Source organism: Sardina pilchardus, chromosome 17 (assembly GCF_963854185.1).
Source record: "Sardina pilchardus chromosome 17, fSarPil1.1, whole genome shotgun sequence".
Taxonomy (NCBI): Eukaryota; Metazoa; Chordata; class Actinopteri; order Clupeiformes; family Clupeidae; genus Sardina; species Sardina pilchardus.
Window position 1 is genome coordinate 16,327,648 of NC_085010.1, and position 27,028 is coordinate 16,354,675.

Sequence of the window (27,028 nt, forward strand, 5' to 3'; positions counted from 1 at the left end):
TTGCATGTAGGCGACTTGAGAGAATTGAATCAACTGCAAGACTAAATGTGTTGGTCTGTGTTTTTTAATGTTTGTACACTACAGATATGCAAAACTAGTACACTGTAAAGTCAATGTCAATGTCAATGAATATGACACAGCTTTTTGTGTTTTCCATCTGACAGCACGCGTCCAATCTGACGCTGAAAATTCCTGGTATGAAGACGTGCAGGAGGATGAAAGGAGACCCATCTCAGGTAGGGATATGAGAGGGGGGGGGGGGGGGGAGGGGGGCTGCTGTCGATGTCTGATACTGATCTCTCTACTTTACTTTTGTAGATGCTTCTCTGAGAGAGCCAGTGGTGGAGCACTATGATAATGTCACTGCTGATGACGAGACCAACCTCAATGATTTGTTGACAGGTTTGTGGCGGCTCTGGCTTGCTTAATTAAAAATATATACGGTAATTCTGATCAGTGCTATAGTATTAGGGCTATACTTATACCGTAATTTCCAGACTATAGCCGCGGCTTCTACATTGATTTAGCAAAATTTCTTCCACTATGAGGTTAATACAGGGGGGCAGTTAATATGGTTTTGTTTCTTTTAACTTGCATAAAACGCTGTCCTGCGACACAATGCGGCTTATATGCGGGAAATTACTACTGCTATGTTGTTATTTCGATGAATTAGACTTTAAAATTCAAATCAGGGACACCTCCCTGCCCCATATTATTTATATTGTGTATTGCATGTGTAGGAGATGTATTGTTTGTTTCAGAAGAGACAACGGCACACGTGCAGCCAGAGGAGTATGATGATGTAGATGACGTAGATGACGTCACGAGTATGAAGTCGTCTGAGGTGACTGGTGAGTGAGATCAAAGCAGAGCAGCAGACGGAACAGATAAGAGGCCGAGGCAGGAGTTTGCTTGTCACACAAAAATGTTGAAATACTTCACGATAATTAACAAGCACGCATGCTGTTTGACGGTACCAGTGACATTTTGCACAAGGTAGAACTTAGTGTTGGTTGTTTTTTTTTTTTAAGATACTGTAAATTGTTAAATTGGGATATTGCATTATTACATTTTTTGTGTTTCGACTGTTTTTTATTGGACCCTAAACAATTGTCCAACTATCTTTTTACTCCATGTTAGAGAACACAGGATATGATGACGTGGGAGACAGTGATGAGGGACTCATATCAGGTAGGCAGGACACGATCAGTGAAACTGACTGGTATTCCATTATGCCAGGTGGAACTTAGAACTCAAATGAGGGTTATACAACAGTAGTTCCTGTCAAACTATTTGATCATTTCTGATTGGATGAGAGGCATTACACTGTGTGGATGTTCCAGAACATCCCCATTCAGACTTCCCCGTTAGTAATCACTCTGAATTTTCCTTTAATTCAAAAAGAGAGAGCAGTGATTGATTTTATAATGTCAGTTGTTGAGTGAGAAAATGGAGTAAAAAGAGTACATGACTTCAATCAGGATCAATGGGACTGGCAGTGTTATTCTATTATGCATAACATGCAACTGGAATGAGAGATGATGTAGAGCCAGTGGCTGGTGGAGGTGGATGATTTAATGAGAGGATTTCTGTCAACAGAGTCTTTGAGAGATGAGGGGCTGGAGGATTATGATGACATCACCACTGATGACAATGTTGCTAAAATGACCAAGGGTGAGTGTCTGATCAGCATTTTATGAGTTATAATACCATACACATGCCAAAGTAAATATCTTTGTCCTAGTCTTTCTTACTGTAATGAGCACGACTGTTGGATGTTTATCTTTATTTATCTTACTTTAAGCAGTGGAGGAGACAAAGCATGCCAATGAAAAAGAACAGGAGTATTATGATGACATCATGAATGAAGATGACCCTCAAATGGCACCAGGGAAGATGACAGCAAACCAAGCTCAACAGTATGATGATGTCATCACTGGTAAGTTAAGTAAAAAACTCTTGAAATATGTGTGTTGCTGTTGGTTTTACGTAGCCTTATTATGTTAAGATTTCACCTGGATTGTACTTACAGCATTTGTTTTTTACATGGTATTCAGGGGAGGGTAGCTAGCGTATCGTGAGGAGATTTGATGTGGGGGCGGAGTCTGAGGAGTGACACATGAAGAGGTCAGCAGAGCAGAGGACTCACATCAGCTGTGCTGGACTGGAGCTCTGAGATCATTGTTGAGATGCCTTATATATTTGATAGCTTATGACAAAAAAAGTATATGCAAAGCTTACCGTAATTTCCCGACTATTAGCCGTGGCTTATACATTGATTTTGCAAAATTTCTTCAGCTATGAGGTTACACGGAGACAGTTAATATGGTATCAATATGGTTTTGTTTCTTTTAACTCGCATAAAACACTCTCCTGTGGCTTATACACAATGCAGCTTATATGCAGGAAATTACTGTATTTTTACAATTGCTGTAGGTTTTTAATCATATCACTTTACCGGTGTTATCATTTATATTCCAATTCCAAAAATATATATTTATGACTTTCATTTTGTATTTTTTTTCCTGATGTTAGTTGACTTTTAGTCAATCTACATTTGTGTTTATCCTTGGAAATAGCATTACTATTTACAGTAAACTTTAGCTAAAAAGAAATCATGTTAAACTTAAAACTTTAGTAAAAAAAAAAAAAATTGTGGTGAACTGTAAAAAAAAAGAATGTAACCATTTCTTTCAATAAAACATAATTATATAAGCATTAGGAGTATCAGTGTATTTTTTGGCTTGCTGAATTGTTATTTAACATTTGACAAAACCAAAATGTGCAATTTTTTTTAATGCTTCTGGAATTGTGATGTTATTCTGAATAGACAATAAATAAACAATGTTCCTCAATAATAATGCATTTTACACTTAATTATATCAGAGCCTTTATATATTTGATTATGATGGCATTTCAAAAAGCATGGAGTGAGCATCTTCAGATAGATCTTACACCACTAAAATTTTTTCAAGGTCAAAATCACACATATGCTACTGTATATTCTAAGTGTGGTGCAAAGATTGATCTTCGTGGCCCTTAGGCAGTGGCCTAGACCAAAGATTCTTTAGGTAGCCTACTGTCTCTGCCTAGACCCTTCCATGCTCATGACACAAAGATCCTTGATGACGGCTTTAACCCTCTCTGACGCAACATGTTGACTGGGTGGAATAGTGTGACTCAGCTCAAGCACTTTGTTGGCCCATTTATAGATCCAGGGCTACAATCACCAAATGAGGATTCATCTAAAATGAGGGATTACCTTTAATAGCCTCTATTTATTATACCATAGCAGATTGTGATGATTAGAAACTGAGATAATTGTGTTTTCTTTTTCTTTTTTCTTTTCTTTTTTTGCATCCTGGTTTAAAGTACATATAGGCCTATGCTTACCTTACATGTAGTGAATACAAATGTATTTTAGTTAGGCTACTAATTTCAAAATATGTGAAATGTATATTTCATGATTACATGTGGGCTAGGCCAATGGTAAATCTGACATCTCCCCACATATTCTCATGAATCCTACACACTTGCTGCTCCAGCTCCAATGGACACATCCTTGTGTGTAGCCTAAAGACGTGTGAACCGAACCAGCCTATTTAAATGATGTGCAAATGTACTGTATCCATTAATTAGATAGGCCTAAACTTCACTCACCCAGAGAGTGAGGTACTGAGCGATTAGGTGTGTGTGTGTGCGTGTGTGTGTGTAGGCAGGCAGATACGTAATATCCAATCATTTCGACGACATCCATGCGCTATCAAACACTCCACCTCCCAGCATTCCATAGTGTTTCATCCGACAGGAACTTCGCAAAAAGTTCGCCGAAGTCAAAACCATTGTGGGATAGGCTCTGTCTAAACTTGCCATCTCAAATACGCAATCATATGTTAGGCAACAATTCTCGACGCTTACTACTGAAGCACGTGCAAAGGAATGGGCTACATATTTTAACCTGCATCGCTTGACCCCAGTCTAGCGAGGAGTCTAGCCAACTGTGATGAGAGCTTGGCAGCCCATAACACGTGGTTACTGATTAGATTCACCAACCCTCTCAAACTCATCACACACACTTTCCACATCGCGACTTCACTGCACGGCGACTGCCAACCCAAGACAACGAGCCTCGGTCTCCTTGCGCTTCACAAAACGACAAACGAAAGGTGAGGCAACATCTCCGATCACTTACGCGGGTTTGACTTCGTCTAATATTCTCAAATGTTTTGTTTTCGCGTTGTTTCGAGCACTCACGTAACTTATGCATGTTTACCTGATGCTCACGCTTAAATTGTCCTCGAACTAATTTGACAGTGCGTAGTTGGTAGCACTAATACTAGCGTTAGCTAGTGTGAACAACTACAGCGCCCTTCCATTCATTTGTTCGTGCAAAATAAGAAATATGTGTAATATTCAACGCATATTGCAGTCGTGCATGTACTTTTGACCACTGTTAGCTGTGATGCAAGTAACTTAGCCGACCGAATAAACTTAATTATTGATTGGTCTGTCATTAACGTAGTTATTTGTTTCTTAGTTGCATATACACTGCTTTGATTAACACCAAGTGTGGGTAATTAAATGTAGGCTACTATTCAACTTGTGAACCCACTAACTTACAAGCATGTCGTGCATCACATGGTCTTGTGATTCGCTTGAAAACCGAGGCAAGTAACGTTACTAATTGGGAACCATACGCGGCGTGCTACATATTAACATTGACTTACCAGAGATAACGTGCCCCTTGTTTGTCTGTCTATTTGTAATCCATAGGTGAGACCGGGACAGAGTTCACATACACATACACACTCGAGCTGATGCATTTGCATTTGGAGAGAAATCTGTTTAGTTGAGTGGAGTGAGTTCAGAGTATGCTGATTCTTATCCCTGTGTCAGACTGAAGGTTTCAGAATTCGGACACACTCCAGTCATAGTTCACATGCATTTTACCGTAGCCTGTTAGATCCATGGTGCGTTCATACCATAGAAATGAAGAACTATTGAATTTGTTGCTAGATATTAATTGTCGCCGTGGAGTTGTTTCTGTAATCTCATTTCGCGGGGCAACACGCAGCTGCATTTTTGAGTGATGCCCATGCGCCGCCTTTGACGTGTCTATCTCCTCAGGATTGAATATCTTGGCCAGCAAAGGTCATCTGTTGTAAACTGCTCCTGGGTATAGATCACGCGGTCCTATCTCGCTATAGGTCAATTTTCACATGCAATTAAACCAGCTGCTGATGAACTAATTAATAAAAACAAGATTTGCATGCTGCAAGCATGACTGCTATTCCTTCATCGCTTTGCGGCCGGGGCTCAGTCCTTTTGGGTTATAGCCCAGATTGTAATGCATTAAGCCACCACCCTTTCAAATCACCAAGAACTAAGCTTGTGTGTATCAATGCAAGATTAGCGCATCAACTGAATGTAAAATTCAGTCTCAGGTGCAGTATCAAAAGCCCAATACGAATTAAATGTGTGTAGGTTGTTTTATGTCGTAAAATGTCAGTAAAATCTTCTGTTTATGTTGTGACATGATGAAATGCTGAGGTGGTTGTTTACTCTCTTGGTCAGGCAGCAGCGATGGCGGAGCGGGTGCTGGTGATTGGCAGCGGAGGACGAGAACACGCCCTGGCCTGGAAGCTTGCCCAGTCGCCTCACGTCCAGCAGGTCCTGGTGGCCCCTGGCAATGCCGGCACGGCCAGTTGCGGGAAGATCTCCAACTCGGGTGAGAGAAGCGCAGACTTGCCTCCACGTACACACACACACACACACACACACACACACACACACACACTTGCCGTAGCCCCACACTTTCCTCCTAATAATCATACACTACTCACAAAAGTCAAGGATAGTACTGTAAAGTACTGAAACATTGAGCCATTGGACATTCCAAAGGTTTAGAGAACATGTGAAACACACACACACACACACACACACAGGTTCATCCTGAATTTTCACCCAAAAGCCGACTATCCCTGACCTTATGTGAGTAGTGTATGTCTTGAGAAACAAAGTGATGGCCCCTGCAAATAATGTCTGAATGTGTCCCTCTTTCTCACGTTCCATCTGCAGAGGTGTCCGTGAGCAATCACTCCATCCTGGCCCAGTACTGTAAAGACCACAATGTTGGCCTGGTGGTGGTCGGACCGGAGGTGCCCCTTGCTGCAGGTAGTCAGTTTGTCAGTCTGTCACTCCTGTATATGTTTGGCTGCAAAGCTTATATGGTATCCTTGTCTAAATTTGGCTTAGCCTAAATTGTATGTAGTTATTGTGTAGCTTGAGTTTATAATATTGCAAATGTGAAAGGACATCTGAACACCTGTTACTAATTCTTGAGTGGAATTCATCGCACACACACACACACACACACACAAACAACCTCTCACCTCTTTTCCTCGCAGGCATCGTGGATGACCTGACGGCTGCCGGAGTCCCGTGTTTCGGCCCCTCCGCCAAAGCGGCCCAGCTAGAGGCCAGCAAGAGCTTCTCCAAGAGCTTCATGGACCGGCAGGGCATCCCCACCGCACGCTGGAGCTCCTTCACTGATCCCCTGGAGGCCTGCCGCTACATCAAGGGGTGAGGGAGAGCACCACTGGCCATACTGGTCAGGCTTAGTTGACCTAGTTAACTACTAGCTAATAACTATATATAAAAAAAAAGAATATGCGTGGCTTGCCGTCAAAGCACTAAAAAAAGGGTGTCAGGTTGGAGGAATTAAAAAAATATATATAAGCCCAGAAAATCTTTAAAACAGTCAACTGCTTATTGCCGCCTTATGTACTCATCCATATTAAGTATCTCGCAGGTCATACATATCAAACCTTTCTTGAATTTGAGGCTGAAGCGAGTAAACTCAACTAATGTGTCAACTTCCCTCCACCTGATTAATTAAACCGTTGCACGCCCTCGACATGTGCAGTGGCTGGTGCACGCTTGAAGTGTCAATGATGTGGAAGCATGCGTGTCAATTGTTAGCATTTAAAATGCACATGTGGTGCCATTACTCTCCAGCATACGTTAGTCATATGGTAATGCACCCATGCCCGTACACGAGAGGCTGGCCTCCGTTAGAGGAGAAGATTTAGCTGTGAACCAGACATTCACAGGCCTGCCAACAGAGTGATTTACCCTGATGGAGGTGGCATTCTCCAGTCACAAGGTCTTTTGTTCAAGTGTGTGTGTTCAATATGTGAGTTTGACCAAGTCACTAAGATGTGGAATGGGACATGAGCTGCCCCTGAGGTCCATTTTTGGTTAACTCTGTGTGTGTGTGTATATGTGTGTGTGTGCGCAGGGCAGACTTCCCTGCCCTGGTGGTGAAGGCCAGTGGTCTAGCAGCAGGTAAAGGAGTCATCGTTGCTCAGGACAACGAGGAGGCGTGCAGAGCCGTGGAGGAGATCATGAAGGTCAGTCTCCGTCTCTTTTACTCTTCTTGTCTTTATTTACTGCGTCATACAGAACACAGAAAGATTCCAAAGCGAAAGGACATTTCACCTTGCTTTTCAACTCTGCAGCTCACCAATTTTGTGTTGGTCACATTGTATCACTTCAAGGTTTTTGTGTGTGTGTGTGTGTGTGTTTCACAGGACAAGGCATTTGGCTCTGCCGGGGAGACAGTGGTGGTTGAGGAGCTACTTGAGGGAGAAGAAGTGTCGGTGAGTTCTTATCAGAAGTGACGTTTTCTTTCTTTCTTTCTTTCTTTTCTCTCTCTCCGTCTGTCTTTTTCTGTTCTTTATTCTATTCTGTCTTTCGCTCTTTCTGACTTCACATACACTCTCTTAACACCCTTCTCTACAGTGTTCACTGTCACACTCACACAGACACACACTCTAACTTCACCCCCTTCCCTTCGTAGTGTTTGTGTTTTACTGATGGGACCACCGTTGCAGCCATGCCCCCTGCTCAGGACCATAAGCGCCTGCTGGATGGGGACCGAGGACCCAACACTGGAGGCATGGGTGCTTACTGTCCCACACCACAGGTAGTGTGTGTACACACACACACACACACACACACACACACACACACACACACACACACGTAGTGTACACACACACACACGTGTTATACACACAGGTTAGACTTTTATGGACACATATCAAACCTTTCTTGAATTCAAGGTGTGTGTGTGTGTGTATCGTCGTATGTGTGTAGGTCTCTGAGGTGACACTGAAGCAGATCAAAGAGACCGTACTGCAGAAGACTGTGGATGGTATGAGGGAGGAGGGGACCCCATATGTGGGTGAGTGCAGTGTGTGTGTATGTGCACGTATACGCATGTTGGTAATGGTATCTATATCTGAGGATCATCATCACACTAGTAGAATGCAGAACTGTTATCCTGCTTGAAAGTGAATGTAACCTAGGCAGAACTGTGACGTATGTGTGTGTGTTTGCGGGGGGTCGTAGGTGTGCTCTATGCAGGGCTGATGCTCACCCCACAGGGACCCAAAGTGCTGGAGTTCAACTGCCGCTTTGGAGATCCCGAGTGTCAGGTTAGTGCAGGCACTCTGCCTACAGAACCTGTGCGTGCGTGCGTGCGCGCGTGCGCGCGTGCGCGTGTGCTATTCTGCTAAAATTCACCTGAGGAAGGTCTGCATGACCAAAACGTAGTGAATAAATGTTTTTTGCATGCATAATGGACAGTGTGTGGGACTTCTTCTATAAGTGTACTGTTCTACAACAGAGCTCCCTATAGTCATTATGTCTGACATGAATGAAATGTAAATATTAAAGGCATCTTACCATGATAATGATCAATGTAAACAAGGTGATGACATATACACTCTGAGAAGTAAATTATTTTGAAAATGTTAAGGCTTGGCTTATAAGAACTTGGCTTATAAAGTTATGTTTCGAGCAGCGGCTCTGGATAATGTAATGTGTATCTGCAATCTCTCAGGTCTTGATGCCACTGTTGAAGAGTGACCTTTATGAGGTCCTAAGGGACACCCTGCAGGGCAAACTGTCCTCTAGCACCCCCGTGTGGCACGATGATGCCGCTGCAGTGACCGTGGTCATGGCAAGTCCTGGGTATCCTGGAGCTTACAAGAAGGGCATAGAGCTCACAGGTGAGGACACAACTCATGGGAGAATATGGGCGTCTCTCATTCGTCTTTTTATATATCCTCCCTTCCTTCCTCGGTCCTTGTTCCCACTGATCTAGATAAAGAATGATGAGGTGGCAACAATGGGTTAGTCTATCCAGTGCTAGTTATAGATCACAGGACCGAGCATCAAGGATCGAGGAAAGAGGTTGAGAATGGGCCTGGGGGTGTTCATTAATCTGCCCATTTGCCATTCAAACCAGCTGACCTCTATAGTAGTTTTTTTTTTCTTCTTTCATATTATTACCTCTAAGGAAATTATTTATTCATTGGATACGTATAAGCTATTGACAGGATCAATGGTGCCACGCTATATGTCACTATGGAGATATGAGGTGTTTGTATAAGCACAGATTACAGTCTGTTTGTAATGTATGTTTACAGTATAAACTACATGGCTTTGTGTGTTGTAGTCCATCTGAGGGTTTGCTCTCTAATTGAGCTTATGTTGTTATTCAGTTATGAAGACACCCTGTGCACTTAAAACACACACACAGAGACACACACACACACACACACACACACACACACACACACACACACACACACACACACAGACACACAGAGACAGGTTGTCACACTATGAACACATTGGCAGTCAGCACATTAACACTTCTCTCTCTCTCTCTCTCAGGTCTGTCTCAGGTGCAGGACATGGGCCTGCAGGTCTTCCATGCGGGGACGGCGCTGAAGGAGGGAGGGGGTGTGGTCACCACTGGTGGCCGTGTCCTGACGGTTACCGCGGTGATGCCCAGCCTGGACGGCGCCCTCCACAAAGCCAATCAGGGAGTGGCCTCTGTGGGGTTCCCCAACGCAGCCTACCGGCGAGACATCGGCCACCGTGCCATCGCCTACCTTACACGCTCTAGGTGTGTGTGACACACACACACACACACACACACACACACACACAGACTTGGTCTACAGGCTGTTGCTGTAGCAGAAGGGCTTAGTGCTGTTGAGTGAAATGTTCGATTTGTGTTGTTTATACACATGGTCAGAACCGAATAAGAAAAACATTCCTATATTTTTGTATGTCCTTTTTTCAATAAATCAACAATGCTCTCAATTTGCTATTCCGTCTCTTAATTAATATATATTTAAGGGAAACATTTAAGTTGATTATTACACCACACATTGAATAATGCCTGCAATCATAAAGCATGACGCCTAATTTAAGTAACAATTTGTATTGAATTTAATCAACTTCTTTCTTGCCTAACACAAACTGATAAGCATGCTGGACAAACAGTGGACTGATGAGGTCATCCATCTGACCATTGCTTATCTCTTAACAGAGGTCTGACCTATAAGGACAGTGGAGTTGATATCGCAGCAGGCAATCGGCTAGTGGACTTGATCAAACCTCTGGCCAAAGCCACCAATCGGGCAGGTAGGCCACTGTTCATTGCCTTAAGGGTACACTGCAAAAAAGGGGTGTCTAAAAACAAGATTAACCCATTTAATCCCAACGGTCACAATTGTGACCGATTTTTTTTTTTTGCTTCTGTGCCTTTACAGATGTCATTGTATGAAGTATCAATACATTTTCCCCAAAAATGGAAACCTGAAAGGGTCTCAGTTAAATATGTGAAGTGCCAAATGTGTAGTGTAATTTGTCACATGGTCAGAGCTGCTTATGTTTTGGTTGCACCCTGAACAGAAAATTTCCACCCAAAAGCTCCCAAACTAAAGCTTAGAAAAGTATGTTTATGTAAAAATAGGGCAAAGAGTTTGGGTTCACATAATCTTTAAGGTGTCTAGTATGGAGGGATGCAAATGAAATATGTGAACTTTGTTCAGCGTTCTCATAGCATGAGTGAACATGAAGACGGTCACAATTGTGACCGCTAGGCAACTACAGAGTCAGATTTTGGGGATTTTCTCTTTTTTTGACACATTTCTTTGTCCAATCATCTAATTTCCAATAAATTCCAAACAGAGATGATATGGGGACATTGTCCCAGGTCTGTTATTTACATTTGAATGTGTATCACAATACAATACTCAACATTGCCTCTGCAATTCTCTGCTATATTCTAAGTGTGCCGATTTTTACATAGAGAAACCATTGTATCACACTATTATACATAGCTATTGTAATAGCTAATTTTCTATGTTGTTCTTTTTCTTAATTTTACTTTCAGTAATGTCCTACACATATAAGATCTAACTGACTGTCCAGATTTTACAATCATACCTCAAAAACAGTAAATCATTGTCCCCATTGACTATATTCCTATTCCTATATTGCATTTGTCACAGGTGGTGGGGGTTGTAATCAACTCGCCAGTCAGCCTGTTGAAGGCAAATTGGCTGAATGTATGCAAAGACTTGCAATAGACATGAACAACCTTACCAGAAAATATATTCCCCACCCCTTTCCCAACAGCCCCCCAACCCACCCCCCAACACACACACTTATGCACAGTAAAGGGCCTATGTCACAGGGGCCACGCAGACAAACCAGAAGCACAGCTTCATGTGATCAAAAATAATTGTCTCATCAATCTGTCCTGACACTATTGTATGTCCACGTTACAGACTGTGTCCTATTATGTATTTAGAACCTTACTTAATCCAGTAGTAAAATGAATTAAATTGAGCAAAATAATGGATATCACACCGTTCTGACACTAGATTAGGCCAATAACTGAGGTCAGAGCAGGCTCCTATGCTCCTCAGGGTTATTTGGGATCAGGGACAGGGGTCCTGTGTTCTCCAGGTCAAGCATTGTATGTTTCCAGGGTCCTCCAGCATTATAAAGCACATAGTAGATACCCGAATGAGCATAGGTCCCAGGATATAGGACACTGGGGACATAGAGCCTTATGAATATGAGGCCTTTGGAGCAAAGGGACCAGGTAACTTAGGATGTCACTTCATGTGTGTTCACTAATTCACGGATGGGATAAATGCAGAAACCAAATTTCTTGTGTACGCAAGTATACTTGGCTTAAAAACTTGATTTACAATAATAAACAGACAAACGACATCTCTTTTTGCAACATGTGGTGGTTGTTGCATTGTGGTATATAGTTGATATAGATGATATAATGGCTTTTCTATGTAAACATGGTAAGGTTGTTCATGTCTATTGCAGGTCTCAGCATACATTTAGGCATTATGCCTCTAACAGGCTGACTGGCGAGTTGATTATACCCCCCACCACCTAGTTTGTATATGTGACATATGTAAAAAAGTAGTCAATGAGGACAATGATTTACTGTTTTTGAGGTATGATTATCAAATCTGGACAGTCAGTTAGATCTGATATGTGCAGGTAATGACTGAAAGTAAAATTAAGATAAAGAACAGCATAGAAAATCAGCTATTACAATAGCTATGTATAATAGTGTGATATAATGGCTTCTCTATGTAAAAATCGGCACACTTAGAATATAGCAGAGAATTGCAGAGGCAATGTTGAGTATTGTATTGTGATACACATTTAAATGTAAATAACAGACCTGGGACAATGTCCCCATATCATCTCTGTTTGGAATTTATTGGAAATGAGATGATTGGACAAAGAAATGTGTCAAAAAAAGAGAAAATCCCCAAAATCTGACTCTGTAGTTGCCTAGCGGTCACAATTGTGACCGAAAATAAAACACTCCTTTTCACCCACTTTTTTATAAAAATTTAAAAAAATAGTAATTGATTACTTCAAAGGGTTACTCAAGACACATGATTTTTATGAAGGGTCAAAGTAACAATAATTAAATATAAAGTAAATTACAAAGTAAAATGTCATGTAAGTCATATCACCAAGTATCAAATTTAAATATATCAACGATTATTAAATGTAATCTAATTTAAAGTTTAAATCAATGTCATTTGAATTTTGAATTACATTAAACTTTAAATCAATTGAATAAGAAGTTGAATTAATTTGAAGTCATATATCACATTTACATTTGCCTGTTGTTCTCATTTTGAATAAGACTTAAAATTTCAGCCTCATGCAATTCCGTGCGCCACCATTTAATTCGAACGCCTTTACTTCAGACTTTGGACTTTGGTACTTCAAGGTTGTACTGTCACCTGTCAATCATGCTATGTCCCCCGCCCCCCGCCCATCCACTGAATCTGAGTCGATTTATCAGTTCTTTAGTAATAGTTTCCCCCACTTCATCACCATCACTAGAGCCTTCGTCCTTCGTCTGACGCTGGGTTTCCACAGAGCATGTCACCATGCGAGATCTTCTACTGTCTTTGCGCGAAATACGCCTGCTAAAATTTCACCCAGGGGGTGTTGTCCAGTTGTCACACACCTAGCGTTTCGGCTCAGTGGTCAACAGGTTAGCTTAGTGGTTAGTGGTTAGCTTAGTGTTTAGTTAGCTAGACAGTCCAGTGCTTCAGATTACATTCAGGGGTTTATTTAGCCCAAGTATGTTCAAGTGGCATACACACAAAATTCCGTTTGAGTGTTTTCATGTTGACAACAATTCATAATTTACAGAAACACCACAGTTCATATCAGCGTGCTAACTATCTAGTTCTAGTCGCCTAGCTTGCTATGTGTTTTCAATTGGTTATAATGGGTCAACAAGCTAACAAGCTAACAAGCTAACCTTCAATGATAGTGTGTCCTGAACATTTGTTTAGCATATAAACAATAAACCGTATCAAAATAAGCCATTAAAAGTGGTCAAGAAACCTTTATTCACATTTAATATTTCCAGTTACGACCTCCGGAGCCACCGCCATCGATTTGTTTTTTTTGTTACTCCCACCTCTGTGTACAGTGTACAACGTGGTGATAATTTCGCCCGGAGTGAGTGAGTCTTCCTAAAGACCTGATCAAATCAACTCAGATTCAGTGGATGGGCGGGGGGCGGGGGACATAGCATGATTGACAGGTAACAGTACAACCTTGAAGTACCAAAGTCCAAAGTTTGAAGTAAAGGCGTTCGAATTAAATGGTGGCGCACGGAATTGCATGAGGCTGAAATTTTAAGTCTCATTCAAAATGAGAACAACAGGGAAATGTAAATGTAATGTATGACTTCAAATTAATTCAACTTCTTATTCAATTGATTTAAAGTTTAATGTAATTCAAAATTCAAATGACATTGATTTAAACTTTAAATTAGATTACATTTAATAATCGTTGATATATTTAAATTTGATACTTGGTGATATGACTTACATGACATTTTACTTTGTAATTTACTTTATATTTAATTATTGTTACTTTGACCCTTCATAGATTTTGATATTTTCATGTCTGGGAAAAAATTGGGATTAAATGGGTTAAAACACTAAATCTGAGGAAAAAGGTACTCCAAACAAGTGAAATTATCTGTCCATGCAGCAAGATAATTTCACTTTACAGGATTTCTTGAATTGAAATAACTAAATCTAGAAATAAGATTATAGTGTGAAGTTGAATACTTAAAATAAGAATCACTCTTAAAACAAGATAAATTATCTAACACTTCTAAATCTGAGGTTTTCTTTCTTTTTTTATCTTGATAAGATAAAATAATTTGCAGTGTAGTTCCTTCCTCAGCTTGTCCTCCAGTCGTTTGTCACAACCCCTTGTGTCATGTAATCACCCCTGTCAGAAGTTGATGATCAAAAAAGGACCGATCTTGCATCTGTCTTGAGGGGGGTATAAATTAGTGTTGTGTTAACAGAGGGTCTTGCAGTTGTGAGGATCTGTAGATGCTGGTGAATGGGGAGATCACTTCACAGTTTTGGGGTCAAAGACCTATTCACACATCTTGGATGTATCCAAATCACTTTGATCATCGTGACTAACGTTCATTCCCTCACTCTCCACCTCAAGCTGGTGTGTGTGGTGAGCATTCTGGTGCATAATGGCTGCTGTGCATCACCGAAGTTGGCCCTTTGGGTGCCTTTAAAAGCACTATATAATATAATTGCAATGTGTTGTGCTGTTTTTTTTCCCCTGTGATATACGGTAAAGTGATGTTATGGAGTGCTAGGAACTCCTGTGGCCACGTCCTTGTCCTGATATATTAGTTTCTTGATGTTGTTTGCCCTTTAAAGTGCTGCTTTAGATGCTATGTGTGTGTTTGCTCCCTAGGGTGCAACGCTGAGCTGGGGGGCTTTGCAGGCCTGTTTGACCTGAAGGCTGCTGGGTTCAGTGATCCTGTCCTGGTGTCTGGGACAGATGGCGTGGGGACCAAGCTGAAGGTACCCACAACTCCTGACCACAAAACATATCACATATTCCCACATCTCCCCCTGTCTTCTTTATGCACACACACACACACAAACACACACACACACACACACACACACACACACACACACACACACACACACACACACACACACACACACACACACACACACACACACACACATCTGTGGTCTTCAATCCTCAATTCACGCATATACCAAGTGCTTAATGTCAGTTCAGAAACAACAATATTGTGTGTGTGTCTGATCAGATTGCTCAAGCGTGTGGACAGCACGGCACTCTGGGTCAGGACCTGGTGGCGATGTGTGTGAACGACGTCTTGGCCCAGGGCGCCGAGCCCCTCTTCTTCCTGGACTACTTCTCCTGCGGGCAGCTGGACGTGGGAATGGCCTCCACGGTGATCGGTGGGATTGCTGACGCATGCAAGATGGCGGGCTGCGCCTTGCTGGGTGAGCACTCGGGGCGCCATGAATGACACATCGCCAAAACCACTGATCATGTGCCACCACTACATATGTACACGTATTCTCTCTCTGTGTGTGTCGTGTGTGTCGTGTGTGTCGCGTGCGTGTGCGTGTGCGTGTGTGCAGAATGTGTCAGCACACACTTGATCGTATTTACACGTATACTTATCACTGTGAGTGTGTGTTTACTCCAGTACCTTATGTGAGGTACTATGTATATATGTACTATGTGTATGGTTGTGTGTGCCTGTGTGTGTGCACCAGTATCACTGTACGTGTTTGTGTGTGTGTGTGTGTACAGGCGGTGAGACTGCAGAGATGCCTGGCATGTACCCGAAGGGCGAGTATGACCTGGCTGGGTTCTGCGTCGGGGCCGTGGAGCGGAGCGCCCTGCTCCCGCGGCTGGGGGACATCTCCGAGGGGGACCTCCTGATTGGGGTGGCCTCCTCTGGGGTCCACAGCAACGGCTTCAGCCTGGTCCGCAAGGTCCTGGAGCGGTCCGGCCTGCAGTACAGCTCACCTGCCCCTTTTGGCAAAGCTGGAGAAACTATGGGTGAGTGTCTGAGTCTTCATTTATCTGTAGTACCACACACACACACACACACACACACACACACACACACACACACACACACACACACACACACACACTCTTCGCCTTGATGTAGCCGCCTGCAGCCGTCTTAAGCTGACTGCATAATGCGATTATTTCGGAGATTCTGATACATTTCAAACCGATATGTGGTGTGAACCATGTTAAAACACACATGGTCACTCGCCCTCCGACACCCTTGTGTGGAAACGTTCACCCCTCACCTCACCTCAACCCGAGTTGACCCCTGACCTCTGGTTGTTTACCGGCAGGCGAGGTCCTGTTGACGCCCACCAAGATCTACAGCCGCTTGCTGCTGCCAATCCTGCGCAGCGGCGCGGTGAAGGCCTACGCCCACATCACTGGCGGGGGCCTGCTGGAGAACATCCCACGTGTGCTGCCCAAGGAGCTGGCCGTGGACCTGGGTGAGGATGGCACATGCGCCACGGACACTTAACATGTCGCGTGTTGGCACTGGCACAAATGCTAGCGTTACAGAGGGTGTATATTCATATACATATATACTGTATATATATATTATAATTATTTAATTTTTTTTGCGGGGGGGGATTATGCCTTAAATGACAGGACAGTAGAGAGTGACAGGAAGTGAATGGGAGATAGAGTAGGGGTGGGATCCAGAAAGCACCACGGGGCGGGAATCAAACCTGAGTCGCCGGCGTGTGGTTCAGGTTCCCCAGTCAGTCGCTCCACAGCTGGAGCCAGGGCTTTCTTGATGTATTGAGTTCAGTTTTACTTGTACTCTGAGCCTGAAATCAGCACTGAGTAGCTGTAATATTCATTTTGCCGCTTGTTTTATTGCTTGTTAATTTTATTGCCGTTAATTTTATTTTGTTGATTTTATGTGTGTGTGTGTGTGTGTGTGTGTGTGTGTGTGTGTGCGCTTACAGACGCAACACGCTGGCAGATCCCACCCGTTTTCTCGTGGCTGCAGGAGGCTGGAGGTCTCAACGATGAGGAGATGGGCCGCACCTTTAACGTGGGCCTGGGGGCCGTGCTGGTGGTGGCCCGGCCCGACGCCCAGAGAGTCCTCAGGCAGCTGCAGGCCCACGAGCAGGCCTGGATCGTGGGCTCGCTGGCTCACAAGCAGCCCGGTGGGTCTTGAGCTCTCAGTGATGGGACTTCCATGCAGGGAAAAAAACTAAATAAACACCTGTAATTCCAAGCAGTACTCAGACATCCCAAGTCTCCCGGAAGTTCCGGGAGTCTCCCGCATATTAATAGCGACTCACTGATGCCCGCAAATTACTTAAAATCTCCCGGAATCTAGAGCGAGCGGGCAAGATCGCGCACACACAACACAGACTGTGCTCAAAACCGCGCACCGCATCTGTGTAGCGCGCACACGACAGAGAGGCAGAGCGAGAGACTGTTCATGTGTGTGATAGTGTGCGTGTGTGTCTCATGAAGCATCCTGATTGGCATGTTTCGGTAAGTCAACCAATCAATTTCCATAGTCCGTGAGCCAGTGGGGTTGGTCGTTACCGAAAAAGTGGCAAAGGCTACCATACCTTTTCTGAAAGCCTGGAATCTCAGCTTTTCAATGATGTATGATGGCCATCTGACAAGAGTAGCTGTTTTGAGTTATGACACATAATGTAAACTAAGGTTGAAGAAATAATGCGTATAAATCAAGCAGAACACTGGAATATTTTATTTTGTTATGTTTGGTATCATTTTAAAGGGGAGACTCTGAGCTTTCATTTAAATCCTTTTGTGAACATTTTGGATAAGTACAGCCAACCCTGGAGCTCTTCAAACCTTTAATCACACACATTTTCCTGCCATTTCCCTGCCATCTTTTGTCTTTTAATCCTGTGGCACCTAGGAGCATCAGAGAAACAAAATCCAAACACTGAAATACTGGCATGACCCTAAGGATTCAGAAAATGTATCATTTACCCATATTATCTGATTTGGAGGGGATGATTTTCCGTCTTATATCAGACATGGCGTTCTTTCAAAGACATAAACAGTAGTGTACTATTACCCTTAGGCTAATTTGTTGATATGTCGAGTTGAAAGTCTGAGGTAAATATATTAGAAATAATAATTATTGATACAGATAATTTTGAAAAACTTGTTATACAGTGCAACACACTGACATGAGGAGTGACACAGTCCCTCTTGCATGAGCAGGACAGAAACTCAAGTACTGCTTGTGGACCAATGGAGACATTGAACCAGTCTATGGAGAGCTGCAAGTCACCATCTTGGTCCAGTCGACCACCCATGCTCAACTGGGGAAAGAACTTCAGGGTTGTTCTCGAGGCATCTTCTCCAGATAGCACCTTGATAGTTAGCTCTGAGACCGTGCTTCCTGAGAGAATCCGAGCGTGGAGTTAACTGCCAGGATTCTACGCCTTTCTTTGCACAAAAAAGTGCATACCTCATTTCATTGATGTTGGTGATTCTCTGGACTTGGAGCTGTACATTTGACATGTGAACTCCTTTAAGGCTGCATACAACTCAGGTGTCATTGCCCAGTCTGCCCCAACCTTCTGAAAGGTCTCACAGAAGTTTTCATTCTTCTGAAAAAGTTTTAGGGCTGACACTTTACCATGGCCTGCAAATGCACTTACAGTATCGCAGCCTGTGTATAAAATACATGTATTTTCTTGCCTGAGAACAAGGCATTCATTTTTTAATGTAAATTCCAAGAACGTGGGGACCTGATATAAATGATATGTGGTGGATATGTATTAAGGACCTTTTGAACTATCTAAAAATGCTGAGAATGCTGAATAACAACTTTTTCTAAATTATCTGTATCAATAATTATCATTTCAAATATATTGACCTCAGACTTTCAACTCGACATATCAACAAATTAGCCTAAGGGTAATAGTACACTACTGTTTATGTCTTTGAAAAAACACCTCTCTGATACAAGACTGAAAATCACCCCCTCCAAATCAGATAATATGGGTAGGCTAAATGATACATTTCCTGAATCCTTAGGGTCATGCCAGTATTTCAGTGTTTGGGTTTTGTTTCTCTGATGCTCGCAGGTGTCACAGGATTAAAAGACAAAAAATGGCAGGGAAATGGCAGGAAAATGTGACGTTCCACGGCAAAACCAGTCGCTTGTCGCAACAGGCGTTTCTGAGAAAAATGGCCATTTATGTCACTTGTGCTAAAATCGTGGATTTTTTTTTCTAAGTGTTTTGAAACAGTGGGAGGTCTACACTGTACGGCCGTGAATACATTTCGCCGAAAAACTGACCTTTTGTAGTCTAAAAACGTGTGTTTGTTGAGGTGATAAAGTTAGAGGAAGCAGGAAGTTAGAGGCGTCTCGTTTTCGCCACTCTATTCCAGTTTTTACGGTAAATGCACTCATTGACAACCACCAAGCCATCCGCGTGCTGTGTCGTTGACACAAGTACCGTAAATCTTGTAATAGCGGCGACCTTACAAAGCGTTCGTGAGTGTTGAGCCGACGGTTAACTTCAGAGGCAGATTTCTCCGTTTTTCTATTGGCATGACAGGATGAACTCAACTCCTTTGAATGTTTATATTTCAGTAATATGACGTTCAATTCATTAGATATAGGTATCGTTTTGAAGGTTGATTATGCCCCTTCCTGAAAACGTAATAACTTTGATTTTGAAAATTTGGACATTGTGACTGATTTCGCCGTGGACCATTACAAATTGATCTTTGAGCCTAAATAATGTCATATGTAAATTTGTGGGGCTGAAAACGCCCCAGGAGCACTGCTAGATCGCCTAATACAAGGTCATAAATAAGCCTTGCAATGAAACAGTTTGTTTTTCCCGCCCACTCAGCAAGTTCATGAATATTCAAATGAGATGCGCGCTGATTGGTCTATTGGCCGATATGTCCTGAAAGTTGATTGGCTCAATCCACCGGTCTGAAGCTAGAGCAAAGTGAAACTACGTTTACTGCTGGTAAATAAAGCCAAAGTCCTTAATAAAGCTATCAACAATGGATTTAAATAAGGAATACAGCCGTACATGTATAAACCGAGTCAGAAGAAGGTTCTGACGAAGATGAAGTGCAGCAGATTCCCCAACAGAATGAATGTGTTAGATTGGTAAGTTTTATCAGTAGGGCCTACATTTCTTAGTATAGTAACTCTCCAAAGTTAGCTGTAATAACGCTAGCATTACAACGTCTCTGCCATAGACCACATATCTAGATACTAGCATCGTAAGAGCAGTTTAACAAGAATTATTCGAAGGTATGCAAATGAGAGGGGGTGTATCTAAAGGGGGATGGGCGCCTATTACGTGTTATCTGAGCCCTGTTCAGATTCGAGCATTTCAACACGGCTGTTTCTATTTCCCAATTTGCATACGAAAGCAAGCGGGGGACGCGGTAAAGTCTTTGGTGTTGTCCTTTGGACACTGCTCGCAGCCTAAATTCAACAGGAACAAGGTGAATGTGGTTTTGAATTCTAGGACTCCTTTAAAGGTTTGAAGAGCTCCTGGGTTGGCTGTACATATCCAAAATGTTCACAAAAGGATTTAAATGAAAGCTCAGAGTCTCCCCTTTAAAATGATACCAAACATAACAAAATAAAACATTCCAGTGTTCTGCTTGATTTATACGCATTATTTCTTCAACCTTAGTTTACATTATGTGTCATAACTCAAAACAGCTACTCTTGTCAGATGGCCATCATACATCATTGAAAAGCTGAGATTCCAGGCTTTCAGAAAAGGTATGGTAGCCTTTGCCACCTTTTCGGTAACGGTTTCCATAATTTGAGGCCCTGGCTCACGGTCTACCAGTGTGGGCGGGATTATATCTCTTCTCCCGAACCGTATCAATAGGTTTCATTTCAAGTGCATATTATTCAGGCCGGCTAGTTGCCAGGGCTACATGAAAACAACAAACTCCTTAGACCTGTTTAAAGTTGCAATGGAATAAGAATAAAAGCCGTTTACATTAATAGTATAAGTAGCCCATAAAGTAATCTACATATTCTTACATGATTAGAAGTGCATTGGGCTATAGCCTTTATTGCCTTGTCTTCCTCTTTTTTTTTTGGGGGGGGGTAGGGGGGTAGGGATACCTCCCTGAAATGACTTTTTGCAGGTTGGGATGCCTGAGTACTGTTACAAGTAAAAGAAAATTCTGCTGCAACCTGATTTTGCTCCCAATAGATTAATTTAGTTCAACGTCATTGGAGCGAAATCTGGTTGTAGTGGACTTTTCTCTCACTTGTTACTTGTTTGCCTTTAGTCCCGCTCCCAGTTTTAAATCAAGGATGTGCATGCTTTGACTGCACTCCCAAGCAGTGCTGTTAACCATAGATAGTTACACATGTGAACAGTTAATTGATTTTGATATGTCAATGCTATGAAATGCCATTTTTCTTTTTTTTTATATTTTTTGGGGCTTTTTTGCCTTTTTGTATAGGACAGTGAAGGGTGAGACAGGAAGTAAGTGGGAGAGAGAGAAGGAGCGGGATCGGTAAATGACCACAGGCCGGACTCGAACCTGGGTCCCCGCGGGCACTCGGACCTGTATGTGGTATGAGCGCTGCAGCCTGCTGCGCCACAGCGCTCCCCGAAATGCCCCCCCGAAATTTTTCTGATATTAATGAACCCACGAGGGTCCAGGTGATGATCGAGTCTAGCTCGGATCATTTCCCGATCCATTTCTCTCCCACTGGCTTCCTGTCACTCTCCACTCCATCCTGCAGTAACTAATGAGAACGCCGTGGGGTTTTTACCTGTGCTTGTAGGTTCCGAGCCAGTGGTCATCCGGAACCTGTCGGCGAGTCTGAGGGCGGGGCCTGAGGCGAGTCCAGACGCGAGCGCTCTGCCCAATGGCGCCGCCCACTCTGACCACGCCCAGCGCAGGCGCGCCAGAGTAGGCGTGCTCATCTCTGGAACAGGTATTAGCCAATCACTGCCCAGTATATGGTGCCAGGTAGAGGTGTAACAATCAATTGGTCTGTATCATTGCATCGTATCATAAACATGGGTGTTTTTTTCTAGCACATTTTCTCTTCATGGTATTTCTCTCTTGCACTCCTAAGCTGTAGATAGAGGCATTCAGGCTCATTGCAGTCCACTTTGCTTCCTAGTGTCAACACATTTGCCTCTGCTTGCAGCTTCAATCTACAAATGTGTTGCTCTTGGAGTAGTGACAGGCAAAGACAGCTCTGAGACCAGTTAAAGAAAACAAATACCCACTCCCTCGTTGTTAGGACTACTTACTTTGTGTAATCTAACAACACAGTCAATGTTTGTTCACTGTCGGCAATGCGACTTCAGTATTCAAAGCTTACTAATACAATGTTCAAATTATAGCCTATTATAGCTGTATAATTTGCATTTCTGAATTCTTGGAAATTGACCCGATTGTGTTTTAATATCGACAACAGACCTCAGTATTGAATTGAAATGCAATGCTGCAATTACCCCCAGGATCAATAAAGTGCCTATCTAGTCACCAACTTAATGACCTACTGTACCCACCCACCTAGGCTACTTACTTAACTAGGGGTCTGTGACGAGTCACTGCTTGCTATTGCCCTGAGTGATTGGTGAGGTACCCTCTTTCAAATTGTGATGAAACGTGTGATTTACAGCCCTAGTCTGAGGTTTGGGTCAAAAGTCAAATGATGCACAACAGCAGAGCAATACGCCATGTTTCTTGGTACATCATGACTAGACAAAGCCTTAGAATACGCATCACATTTCTGAAAATGAGTCCACGATAACAAAGTTTCATAGTAACTGATCTGTAATGCCAATAGACTTCTGGTAGCTAGTCAGCAATCACTGTTTGATTAGCTCATGGAACTCTTACATATGAGGATACAATACATAAGCATCACTATCTCAGCTCTGTGTGATTCAATGACACGCCTGTGTGTCCCTTCACTGTGTGTTGTAGGCACAAACCTGCAGGCCCTGATGGAGCAGGCCAAGAAGCCGTCGAGTGCAGCGGAGATTGTGGTGGTCATCTCCAATCGGCCCGGGGTGCTCGGCCTGAAGAGGGCCTCCATGGCAGGCATCCAGACACGGGTCAGTTCCCAGTGGTCTCTGTACTCAGGTTAACACCCAGTACGCTCTGTGGGTGCACTGCACAGTCTCCTGTATAACTGCTGATGCCTTTGTTCTGTATGGTTACCGCTAACATTTTATTACAGTATTGAGTATTAGAGTATTGAAGGAAATCTCTGCATTTCGACAACAGTGTCCCCTTGAGTGCCCTTTGTTTCAGTGGTACATTATCATCCCCATGTTTCTAATTACTAGCAACATTGATTTAATCATTTCGGTTTCAATGTGTGCCTTTTTTTTTATTACACTCAGCAGTGTAATCTAGTCGCCTGTCTAGTCACCTACCTACCTACCTACCTACCCACTCACCTACTTACTTACTTACCCAGGGGTCTATGATGACCTACGGTTTTCCCTTTTTCTGTATGATTAGTGAGGCACTCTCTAGTCTATAGGGACCTTGCATGTGTTGGACCACATGTTCTGTGAGCCCTTAGATCCAGTGCAGTAAAGCGCCCCCTCCTGGGTATGGGAGGAAATGCATGTCTGTGTGCATGTCTTAAGCTTGATGGGTCTTTTTTGCCATTTGTCGACTTAGAGGCAGCGCTGCCAAGCCTAACCCCTAACCGTTGACTATTCCTAGCGCTGTGCTGCCTTGAAGTTGACGGTGGGGCCCAGAAAGACCATATAGCATGTCTTAGCATGTCTTAGCATGTCTTAGCATGTCTTACATGTGTACTCTGTTTTTTTATTTGGCAGGTTGTCGATCACAAGCTATACGGCAGTCGCTCTGAGTTTGACAGCACCATCGACCGCGTCCTGGAGGAGTTCGGTGTGGAGGTGGTGTGTCTGGCCGGCTTCATGAGGATCCTCACCGGGACGTTTGTCAAAAAGTGGAACGGTAGGACCAGATGCGTCAGCCCAGGGGGTCAGGATTTGACTGATTAGCTTCGCCGATTAGCAAGGCACTTCCTCGTCGCCCTTTTCCAGAAATACATCATGTCCGGTGCCGTTTCTCCTCATGCTGATCAGATGCTGATTGGTGGCTGTTCCACTCTCAGCTCATGCACGAGCTTAGTGTGGGCACGAGCTCTCCTTCTGTACCTTACGTCAATCAGTAACCTGCCACTTAATTGGCTAAGCAAAACGGCACTGGAAACAAACCCCTTGAAACGCCATGTTGAAGCCTGAAAAAATCATTCAATTTTGGCATTTTTCACTAGCCTAGCGTTCCCATTGAAATGAATGGGGGCGGGACTTGTTCACTTTCTCCAGTTCTTATAATACCTCCATGCGTCAGCCAGAGACTTTCTAATGAGAGGAGACATAGCGCTCAATGAATCCTCCATAGAAATACATGGGCTTCATTTGTAACACCAATATGGCCGACCGTTGTCTACACACATACCGCTCCTTTGTATGCCTCCCCATTCACTTGAATAGGAGTATAGATGCCCGTTAACTGTCCAAAGTGCATCAGCAAGATGGCTGCTGAGTGGGAGGACTTGCCTTAAAGTACTTTGCAGCAATCTCTTTCTTTCTCCCTCAGATAGGCTTGGAGACTTATTGCCCTTTCAGACTGCAACAGATTAGCAACTAAAGACCATGAAATGTCAACTTTTGAGGCGATGCCAGGCCATGAGGGAATTGCTGGCTTAGTTCTATTTACATTCAGACTGGAGTATAGTGTAGATATGAGTGAAGTTGCTGATGGACAGATGAAGCTTTTCATTTAACAGACTCTTCCATCTAAAGTGACTTACATAATGTTATAAGGGCTATAGCCCGTGGAGCAAAACTTTTCAGGCTACTGCTTGCTGGCACAGCTCCTTGCTACCACCACTGTTTTGCCATTACAGCTGTTGTACAGAGACCTGCATGCTTTGAAGATATACTTGCATATACTGGACTATACTAGCAGACAGGATTTCTTTTGTTTGGTGGAGGTTGACATTAGACATATCGGTAACACTTTATAATAAGGGTACATGAATTCTCATGAACTAATGCATAATGCCCTTATTGTAAAGTGTTACCAAAATATCCATCCAGATGTCAAGGATCATGTTGGTTTTGAGGCATATCCATGCTGTAACTGTCTGTGTTTGTGTGTGTTTGCAGGCAAGCTGCTGAACATTCACCCGTCTCTGCTGCCGTCCTTCAAGGGGGTGAACGCGCAGAAACAGGCTCTGCAGGCGGGTGTGCGCGTGGCGGGCTGCACCGTCCACTTTGTCGCTGTGAGTGATCCAAGTTTCTTCCACACAATAGCCATAAGCGTCTGTTCATTTGGGGTAGTTGGGGCAGCCGATAGGGCTTCGAGCATGTAACCGGAGGGTTGCCGGTTCGATCCCCGACCAGTCCATGGCTGAAGAGTCCTTGAGCAAGGCACGTAACCCCTCACTGCTCCCCGAGCGCCACTGTTTGGGCAGGCAGCTCACTGCTATGGGTTAGTGTGTGTGCTGTGTGTGTTCACTAATTCACTAATTGGGATAAATGCAGAGACCCTCTGCATTTATCCCAGAGGATAAATGCAGTTCCCTCACGGAGTCAAAAAAGTATATATACTTAACTGTGGGTGCTGTACCACTTGACAAAAGGTGTTTTGGTTGAAGTGTTCCATGCCTAAAAGGCACTACCTTACCACGTCATCATGATTGTGCATCTCAGTGAAGGGTTACTGTATGTGTGCAGTGACCAATTGATTGAAATTAAGCATAATCTTTAAACTTCTTTAGTTCATAACTTGACACCCGTAGCTAAAATTGATGATGGGTGAATTAAACATACTGATAAGAAATGAATGTCTGTCCCTCTCTGGCTACAGGAGGAGGTCGATGCAGGAGCCATAATTGTTCAAGAGGCGGTGCCAGTGTTGATGAATGACACTGAAGATAGCCTATCAGAGCGCATTCGTGAGGCGGAACACCAGGCCTTCCCTGCAGCCCTTGAGCTGGTAGCGAGTGGGGCAGTGAGGTTGGCGGAGGATGGGCGCATCATCTGGAATTCAATGATGCAGGTGTAAACAAACAAACAAACAAACAAACAAACAAACAAACAACCTGGGTCTCAGTCACCTCCATTACTGCAAAAGGTCAACTTCTCATTCAGTCTAGTCGTTGCTGCCACAGTACCGGTTGACCTCATAAGTAGTCTTTTTTTTTTTTTTTAAATGCCAGCATTAAGTACAATGTTTACATAGATGGAGCTGTTTTAGGTTAACACTAAGAAACTTCTGACTAAGTTACTGCTACATTTGTGTGGAGACTTACATAGTTCGATTTTAGATAGTTTGTCTACATTGACCACAGAAAACTTCAATCATTCCTTAAATCATGTTGATCATTCCTGAGATGTCTTTCTCCTAAGCCCACTGCTGTTATGGAACTAGTGTGATCTTGCTGTTGACACTACAAGAAACTACTTGAATATTTGCCACCCTCTGTGGTATGCACCTCTGAAGCTGCATGAAATGAGGGGTTTGTTGATGTGTTTGTGTAGAGCTTGCATGCTACAATTGCATGTGACTTTGAAAAAAAAAAAATGAGATGAGAATCCCTGGCATTTCTTGCTGCCTTAAATAAACTTGCACTGTCATGATCTGTTCTTGTCTGTGGACTTCACACTGATGTAAAATATTGACCTGTCTTCGTTTACATAAAGGTAAAGTCAAAATG

At 43.1% G+C, this 27,028-nt stretch overlaps 1 protein-coding gene and 1 long non-coding RNA gene across 2 annotated transcripts; both read left to right on the forward strand.

The window, feature by feature from the left end:
- Window positions 1–316: 316 nt before the first annotated feature.
- LOC134061924 (uncharacterized) lies at window positions 317–1,167 on the forward strand. The gene is made up of 3 exons (XR_009935400.1): window positions 317–402; window positions 762–851; window positions 1,141–1,167. It is a non-coding gene; the product is annotated as an uncharacterized LOC134061924 (long non-coding RNA).
- A 2,402-nt stretch (window positions 1,168–3,569) lies between these two features.
- On the forward strand, window positions 3,570–27,028 carry gart (phosphoribosylglycinamide formyltransferase). The gene is made up of 22 exons (XM_062518180.1): window positions 3,570–4,166; window positions 5,575–5,728; window positions 6,079–6,174; window positions 6,408–6,582; window positions 7,301–7,412; window positions 7,593–7,661; window positions 7,862–7,987; window positions 8,161–8,248; window positions 8,416–8,501; window positions 8,909–9,077; window positions 9,748–9,982; window positions 10,412–10,506; window positions 15,172–15,281; window positions 15,542–15,740; window positions 16,057–16,308; window positions 16,620–16,772; window positions 17,259–17,462; window positions 22,085–22,237; window positions 23,245–23,375; window positions 24,114–24,255; window positions 25,476–25,591; window positions 26,179–27,028. Exons 2-22 carry the CDS (start codon window positions 5,584–5,586, stop codon window positions 26,374–26,376), a joined length of 3,054 nt encoding a protein of 1,017 aa, XP_062374164.1. The 5' UTR covers window positions 3,570–4,166; window positions 5,575–5,583; the 3' UTR covers window positions 26,377–27,028.

Coding starts and splice junctions, on each gene's coding strand:
- gart (XM_062518180.1), top strand. CDS start 5,584: ATGGCGGAGCGGGTGCTGGTGATTGGCAGCGGAGGACGAGAACACGCC. Junction 16,773..17,258: donor GGAGCTGGCCGTGGACCTGG/GTGAGGATGGCA, acceptor GTGCGCTTACAG/ACGCAACACGCTGGCAGATC. Junction 25,592..26,178: donor GCACCGTCCACTTTGTCGCT/GTGAGTGATCCA, acceptor CTCTGGCTACAG/GAGGAGGTCGATGCAGGAGC.